Below are 8,668 nucleotides of genomic sequence, written 5' to 3'. Positions count from 1 at the left end.
TTTGTGCTAAGGATTATATAGTTTATAATAGGGAAGAAGGACATGCTTATACAGTATACATTTTCATGTGTAGTCTATACACATAATATAAAATAATACGTCATTTTATATTTATTTAGTCAAACACTTAGATAAATAGCAAGTAAAATCCTTCTTGATTTATTTAGTTATTTTTCTTATTCCATGTGTATAACTGTATATTTTTATCCTTATTATGGATTATTATCCTTAGTACAAATTGTCCAATAACTAGGAAGCCACTCATTCGAATTTTGATTTTGATACATCAAAATTCTCAAAAAAATTATCTGCTAAATAATTTAAAGAAAAAAAGTGGGATTCTCATTTGAAAAACAAAGGTTTGTATTAAGTAGCACAAAAAAATCTCAAGAATATGAAAATATGGTCTTTGAGTATATTTAAAGATTCCTAAAATTAGATTTTTTAAAACTTCATTATTAAAGAAAAAAAGGGGGTGAGCATACTTGTTGGATCACTCTGTATATTTATATATATTATTAAGTAGGTTATGTCTTATAGGTACAATAAGATGGGCATCTAATTTTATTTATTATTTAATTAAAACCATACATCTCTATGTTTTGTCTCATCAAATGAAACAATTCACATGGTTTGAACTTGACAAGTACCTCAGTTGATAAAGATTCATCAAGTTATATTTATGTATTTATAAAATCAACAATTATTATACAATGAATTGTTCGCTTTATGTTTATTATTGTTACCAATAAATTATAATATGTATTATTTGTGTATAGCAATAAGTTTACGTACAAATATTTAGACAACTAGTATTGAATTGAAATTTTTAGGTGAACAGCATTCTGTTAGAACTATGTTAAGTAATAGGTGTTATTCAATAGCCAAACTTTATACAAAAATATGAAACATTTATGCATTTAAATAAATAATCATGTGATGTCGTTAATTTTGTGTATCAACTATACATACATTTTAAAATCAATCAGAAAGAAGTCTTATAATATGACTGATTTGATAGATATGATTATTGAAATTAGAGGTTTGAATTAAATTTAATAAAGTACCTTGTGGTTTCATATTATGTGTTTAATTTAAAAAATAAGTACCTACCTACCTATCCATTATTTTGAACAATACATATTTGTCTTTATATAATGCCATGACTCAACTATAACTGATAAAGAAATGTCTGGTATAATTGATAGGGTAATTCTAGGGTGATCTAAGTATGGAATTGACCTGGGATCCGATTATGTCTCCCCATAAGAATAATAAATAAAACTTAATACAATTGTATTACTTATGTATAATTTAATATTTTAAAGCGATGAATGATTTGGTCAGTAATTATTTTTGTTAAATATTAATAATTTATTAAATATGATGTGTAGCCGTGTAGGAATTCAATTTGCGACTTATAATATTATGTATTTATGTCATTATGCAAAAGACATCTCCTTATATGGTGGATATAGGATATATTATTATCTACCTTACTTGGATACATTTCATTGGACACCTTAGTATAACTCATTGGGATATAGTCATGGTTGCCAGTAGAAGCGTACATTGGTTCAAATGAAAATGTATAGGGATGTTGAAATTGTACAACTATTAGGGAACCATTTTTTAAAGTATTAAAATTTTATGTATAAACTGCTTGCTGCCAACTGGTTCCTATTAAATTATAGGTATGTTTATGTGGTAACTAGGACCAAATTCTTTTTATTTTTGAGAATCTTTCAACGTTATCTTGAGGACACCATAACTATGCATTTTTACCACTAATATAATTCTCATTATTTTCCAATATCTGTTTTTTTTCATTCATTAAAATATTTATGAATATTCTTTGCAAGGTAGGTCCTATAACGTTTGGCTATATAGCCATTTTGGTATAACTATTAGCTATGTGTAGTTTGTTTTTTATTTCAAAATAATAATTTTGTATTATAAAATGGTTTATTTTTAAATAATATTGAGCCTGTTTTGCTTCTATATTATCATACAATTACTGTACAATTTCATCAAGTATCTATAGGTTATCTAGAACAAATTATCCGAAAAAATCATTTCGAAATACTCGTGTTTTAAATTATATTATACCTTTTATGAATGGATAAAATGCAATAAATTAGGAAAGAAATGTTGCAAATTTAGGTAGATCTATAAATTATAATATTAATAAAGTTTTTTTTTAATTTTTCAATGAAAATGTTTTATATGGCATTATATAATACAGTTATAAAATTTAATTGTGTTAACCTAATGAAATTAAAAGTAAACATTTAAGAATAAACTTTCTGTATTCTATTTTTATATATTTAAATTCCTTGACATGAGATGTTTCAAGACTAAATTTTGAGAGTAACAATTATAATATTTATTTTATTCAATATGAATCATACATATTATACAGCACCGATTTGTCATCAATATATAATGCATATGTATTAAATATTAAAATATTCTACTAACAAATTATTAAGTGATTATTAACCAATTCCTTAAAAATAATTTAAACTGATTAACATTACTGCTAAGAAATAACAATAATAAAATATAACATTTAAAATTATTGTGTAATATAACAATTGATGTAATAAGAAAAGAAAAAAAATAATATATGAATTAACATATATTTTTCTCAGTTGTTGAATAATGTTTGAAAAGCATTCGGTAACAATTCAACAATATCTGTTGTAATCATATTTCGGCCTTTTGCTTTAAATGCTATTTTATTTGTATGTCTAGTAAGTGCACTTGCTGCATAAGCAGCAAGAACTTCTGGATCTAATTCATCACAATAATGAGTTTGCTTGGAAGCCCAATAAGCAAAAGTGCCCATACTTCCGGCTAATATATCTCCTTGGCCTCCACATCGTCTAGCCGAACCGGGTTCAGTACATACTAAAGTCCCTCTTATGTTTGCTATTACATCTTCAGCTCCTTTTAGTACTATAACATAATTACCTCCTAACTTGTTCATGAGAGCCTGAACATCAGTCACTGTTGGTTCATAGGTTTGGCGCCCAATCAGTCTACTAGATAATTTAGTTAATTCGTGGACATTTGGTGTAAGATAAATACAACCATTGTAAAATCGGAATGTTTCTGGTTCAATAACATTAAGAGAATCTGCATCAGCTATTATTGGCATTCTTTTATTGTTAAAATTTGATTCTCTACTGATGTGTTCAAAAATGCGTCTCACAGCATCTTGAGCAATAGGGCTAGTACCAAGTCCTGGTCCAACAACTAGAGAGTGGAGTTTTTCTAACCAGGGTTTTAAACGGTCAATACAATCCGGACTGTCCAAATATGGCAACACAATAAGTTCTGGTGAGTATGACTTTATGACTGGAGCAGCAGATTTGAAACAAAACACATAAACAAGATCAGCTCCTGTACGTAATGCACTAATGGCCGCATAGTAGGGGGCTCCTGTGTACTCTTCGCAACCTCCAATAACACCAATCCTTCCCGATTGTCCTTTATGAAGATTGTGCGATAAAATCGGTAATAGAGTTTTGCATTTATTTATCATATTTATATGCGAAGTCATTGTGAAAATTATTTAACTATAAATAATAAACAATAGTTAAGTATTAGGAAAAAAAATTGAAACACTAAAGTTACAGCCTACCTATAGTGTGTTTGATTGAATTGGCAGTTTATTTTCAAATAATGTTACGTAGTTGCTTAAAAAAAAAAAAACAAAATTTTGACAGTAGGTATATCGTTACGGCTATTGAATTGACAAGTATTTAAGAAATATAAACTAGACCAAAATTTAAAGTGAACATATTTTGTAGTTAAAAATGTTTAAATATCACTACTCTTTACACATTACAAATAACTAATAATATCATTATTCATCAAATGGATTATGGAATTATTCTATTATCTAAATTGTTCCCTGATAAACAAAGTTTAATTTATCATGACACGATAATCGCTTTGTGATAATCACAGAATAATAATACCACGTGATAATACCACAGATAAACACTCGTTATATTTCGAAAACTGCTTACAGCTAAGTGCATAAGCCCTTATGTATTATTAAGTACCGAACTATATAATATAGACTTAAGCACAGAGCCGTAGAAAAATAATAAGTGTTTGGAACCAAAACCCGACTGATCCACATTCAAGTGAATAACGAACAACACGTATTACTCATTATTCACTACATAGTCTAAATTATGGAGTAGCTCTATAGATCGCAAGATACAAATTATTTAAAAAATTGTTGAAAACCAATTCCTATTATTTAACATATAATATTAGTATCCTACAGCTACCATGACAATTACAGCTTATAACTCGTTAAAATTATAAAATGTTTAAGTAACTTGTTAAATAAACTACAATTTAAAATTTTTTTGGGACAAAAAAATAGTAAAAATAAATCGTGCATAACGATAATAGTGACTGAATGTAAATGAATTGATTAGAAAAAAAAATCAGTCAACACATCTGTGGTTAAACATTTTTAAAAAAATTTAGCCAAACTTTTGTGTTTGTGTATCAATTTAACACAGTATGAATTTAATTTATAGTTGATGTAGCATCATGACATGTTTTCATATTCGACCAATGAAGGAAGAATCAAAATATGCCTACATTTACTTATTAACTTGTTTATTTTTTACATGTTTTGTCAGGTTATGATTATTCTGAATTTTCGTTACAGATTATGTCAAAATTAATTTTAACAAAAACAATAAAATAATAACTATTTTTTGCTTCAAGTATAATTAAATTACATTGTGATAAATGTACAATTTTTTTCTTAAAAACTAAAACAGAAATTTAAAATGTTTAATACTATTACAAGAACATTAACATAAATTAACACGGTATAAAAGTATTGTCAATTGTAAATATAAAATTAATATTAAAAATGTTATTAATTACATGAAATGACAATAAAATTAAGTTACTTAATAACCCTTATAACAGTAAAAACTAAAAATAAATAACTTTTAAGATCTAGGTTCTTTTAATTTAACTATCTTAACGTTATCAGAACTTTTTATATGGGATATGTCTTGTGGAGTGAGAAATATGAATTGGTTTTTACGATTTTCAATAGCCATCATCAGAAGCTGAGTAGTGGCTAATCGATTAACATTATCCATGTATACATCATATTCATCAATGGAGTAAAATGGCAATTGCATGTTGCTCCATAATGCTAAAATCAAAGCAACTGTAGCAAATGTTCGTTCACCACCAGACGCACACGAAGTACTTATGTTATCAAACATTGAAATAACCATACTTTGTTCTTGTGGATTAATTTCAAGTTTGCCTTTAATTTTGCGTAATATCAGCACCAAATCAAAAGATTCAATCACTTTTAACCGAACATACTCAATATAGTTTTTAAGTGCTATTGTACTAAGTTTGATAGATTTCTCGTTGGCTTTATAAATCTCTGCAATTTGTTTATATAAAGCACTTTGAAGAATAAATTCTTCTTTTTTCTTCTTATATTCATCTCTCAATGCTAGATGGTTTTCGCCTTTCTTCTTCAGCTCCATTTCTAATAACTGGTACTTATGATTGGTTTCTTCTATATCTCTCCTTATATCTTCTTCATTGCGTGTTACCTCCATTTTTTCACATAATTTTTCGGCTATGTTTTTTTCTTTTTCTAGATTTTTTTTTTCATTTTCTGATTTTTTAACTAAATCCTTTAATAATTGTTTCCCCTCAGTTGAATTATCATTGATTTGCAACATTTGTGTTTTATATTTATTAATTTTAGCCTGGAGGCGTTCAATTTCTTCCAATAATGCAGAACGATCAGTCTTTTCAATAATAGATTTTATTTCTTGTAATCTCTCATTTATTACATTAATTTCTTCTTCAAATTTTGGAATTGGTTTCATGGAATTATCTTTTATTTCCCTAGCTTTGGCTATTTTTAAATCAACATCATTTATTTCTTCAGTTAGAGTAGCCATTCTGTCATCTTGTTCTTCTTCACATTTAGCTTTAAGTTCGTTAATTTTTTTGGAGTATTCATCATACTTGGACTTAAGTAATTGTGTTTCAGATTGAGTCTTATTAAAGTGTTGTTGCTTTTCTGCTTTTGACAGCTCAAAATTTTCATATTCTTTGTTTAGATTATTAATCTTTACTTCTAACTCTTTTTTCTGCCGTTTCAAATTATTTACAGCAACCGTAACATCGCTTTGCAAGAGCACTGGTTCAGTAGCGCTTTGTAAAGAGTATACTCTGTACGAAGGGCTAGGGTAAACTTGAGTTCCATCTAAAGTTAAACTGAAATTACAATTTCTTGGAACTTGAGACATATTTTCCATCAAAGGCATAGCTTCCGCTGTGTCATCCACAAGCATAATTGTTTCAATACGATTGTTATCAATCAGACAATTAGCTACTACAGGACTAGTGAAATTTAACATACGAAACAAATTATTTTGAGTTTCTTTAGCAGCGATGTTATGAACTTTGTCAAAAAATTTGCTAGTAATAACAGTGGGTTTTTTTGTGTTTCCTGTAATTATTTTATCCATTATTGATTGAAGTACTTTATTATCGGTAAAGTTATCAACTAAAAATGTTCTTAAATTACCACGACCTAAGAAGTTTTCGATTGCAAATATCCATTTGTCATTATTTACTTTAATATAAGCGCCAATAGGACCTATTGGTTTTTTTATAAATTTGTTTTGATTGAAAGCGACTTCAATAGCTTTAATTAATTGTGGCATCCAGTTCCCGTAAAAATTGATCCTGTCTTCTTGTTGAGACATACTGTTGATATTCCTATTAATTTCACCTATTTTTCTTTGTAAAGGAGTAACCTCATTGTTCTTTAAATTTCCAATTCTCTGCTTCAATTCATCAACTGTATTTCGTAGAGTTTGTTCATGCTCCATATTAGTTTTCCAAGCCGCCTCTACTTCAGAACAATTTTTCTCATAGCGTGCCAACATTTCTTTATACTGTGCTAAAGTATTAGTATTGCCTTTTTGACGTTCAATTTCAATGTGTTTTTCTAAATCTTTCCTATCACTGATTAATAATTTTAAAGCAGAATCATATTTTCTGACAGATTGCTTCGCTGAATCAATTTCTTTAATTTTGTCCTGCAATTCTTTTTTCGTCTGCACGAAAACCATATGATTATGTGAGCGAGATTCTTCAATATTTGTCAACTCTTTTTTCTTTTCCTCCAAGACTTCTAAACTTGTTTTAATATTCTGTTCTAAAATTTTTGTTTTATCTGTATTCTCAGATATATTTCTTTTAAGAGATTCAATTTCTTTTAAATATTTCTCGTAAGTTGTTTCATGTTGATTAACAACATGCCAAGCATACTCATTTTCAAATTGACATTTACTATTTTTCAATGTTTCTAACTGTTTAGATTTTTTTTCATAAGTCTCATACTCACTCACTTCTTTGAAACATTGCGCTAAAACACTTTTAACATTATCAAGTTTTTCTGAGTACTGTTTTGCAACTAATTTCGTTTCATCAATATTTTCATTATATACATTGGCAGATATAGCTTTATAGAAAAGATCATACTTCGCACTTGGATTTGCACTTTTATGAAATGTTTTAACCATTGCTTGATTCATGACACATATTGGATTATCCACTAATATATTAAAATGAAGTGTCAAATTTCTCAATTCATTTTTAAAGCCTTTAACAACCTTATTGTTTTCATTTAAAAATTTATAGGTAGTAGATGATTCAGTTATTTGCCTTACTATAGTAATTTGCTTGCCATACACTTCAGGCCTGTAAGGACCAGAGTCACTATTTCCTTCTCCACTATTTGCTATGGTTATTGATATAGTAGCCGATGGTTGTCCATATTTGATAAGCGACTTTAGTGAAGTAGCACGATTGGTGATGCTTGCTCTAGCACCAAACCCTACAACAAGAGCTGTTTGGATAGCACTTTTTCCACTACCATTCAAACCTGATATAAAATTAATTCGAGGGTTTAATGTCAAATGAAAATTTGAATGGCACATAAAATTTTCTAGAGTGATTGACTTAATACTTCCATTATACCAATCTTCATTAGTATACTGTGAATTCATTTGACTGAACTCTAAGAATATAAACAAAACATACATCCATTAAATTATGCAATATTGACGAATTTAAAAATAAATAATAAAATTGAATCTTACTTTGACTTAATTTAGATTTTGAATTCATAATTAATGTGTAAATTAAAAAAAATATCCAAGTTCAATGATTAACTGTATATTTTCTGAAAAATAAATAATTCATAATTTTAGGAATCATTTTGACACAACAGTTCCTAAATGATGATCTGCATGTAATTTTTTTTTAATTTTAAAAAATGTTTCTAACTAAAAATTATAAAATAAACAAAATAGGTAGCGAGTGCCTTTTTATTCCATATTGTTGAAGACTTTATGTATGTTCTATCACGGTAAAGCATTGGTTGGTAATAACTAGAGTACGGGTTTATATGATTAAAAAAAAACCAAAATATATGAATATACATGTGAAAAAAATTACAATAAGTAATATTTATATAATATAATTAAATCTAGAATTAGATCTTGATTGCAATGAGATATACATCCAAATTGTATAAGTTAGTAGCTGAAGTCCTAAACTTTGAACTAAGGTC

The 8,668-nt window shown here is 27.6% G+C and overlaps 2 protein-coding genes across 2 annotated transcripts; both read right to left on the bottom strand.

Moving 5' to 3' along the window:
* Nucleotides 1-2,586: 2,586 nt before the first annotated feature.
* LOC111034263 (ATP-dependent (S)-NAD(P)H-hydrate dehydratase) lies at nucleotides 2,587-4,374 on the bottom strand. The gene is made up of 2 exons (XM_022315392.1): nucleotides 3,650-4,374; nucleotides 2,587-3,584 (listed from the first exon to the last, which is right to left on the bottom strand). Exon 2 carries the CDS (start codon nucleotides 3,566-3,568, stop codon nucleotides 2,651-2,653), a length of 918 nt encoding a protein of 305 aa, XP_022171084.1. The 5' UTR covers nucleotides 3,569-3,584; nucleotides 3,650-4,374; the 3' UTR covers nucleotides 2,587-2,650.
* Nucleotides 4,375-4,932: 558 nt separating this feature from the next.
* Nucleotides 4,933-8,239, bottom strand: LOC111034239 (structural maintenance of chromosomes protein 6-like). Its single transcript, XM_022315358.1, has 2 exons — nucleotides 8,196-8,239; nucleotides 4,933-8,113 (listed from the first exon to the last, which is right to left on the bottom strand). Exons 1-2 carry the CDS (start codon nucleotides 8,221-8,223, stop codon nucleotides 4,995-4,997), a joined length of 3,147 nt encoding a protein of 1,048 aa, XP_022171050.1. The 5' UTR covers nucleotides 8,224-8,239; the 3' UTR covers nucleotides 4,933-4,994.
* Nucleotides 8,240-8,668: the final 429 nt, after the last annotated feature.

The sequence above is a fragment of the Myzus persicae genome, unplaced genomic scaffold (genome assembly GCF_001856785.1).
Source record: "Myzus persicae strain clone G006 unplaced genomic scaffold, MPER_G0061.0, whole genome shotgun sequence".
NCBI lineage: Eukaryota > Metazoa > Arthropoda > Insecta > Hemiptera > Aphididae > Myzus > Myzus persicae.
Note: the sequence above shows the minus strand (reverse complement) of the source record. Positions and strands in the feature narration are given on the sequence as shown.

Excerpts from the sequence above, each read along its gene's own strand:
- LOC111034263 (XM_022315392.1), bottom strand. The coding sequence starts at position 3,568 with ATGACTTCGCATATAAATATGATAAATAAATGCAAAACTCTATTACCG.
- LOC111034239 (XM_022315358.1), bottom strand. The coding sequence starts at position 8,223 with ATGAATTCAAAATCTAAATTAAGTCAAA. Across the intron at positions 8,114-8,195 it reads AAAATCTAAATTAAGTCAAA|AGTTCAGTCAAATGAATTCA; the intron begins GTAAGATTCAAT and ends TTATATTCTTAG.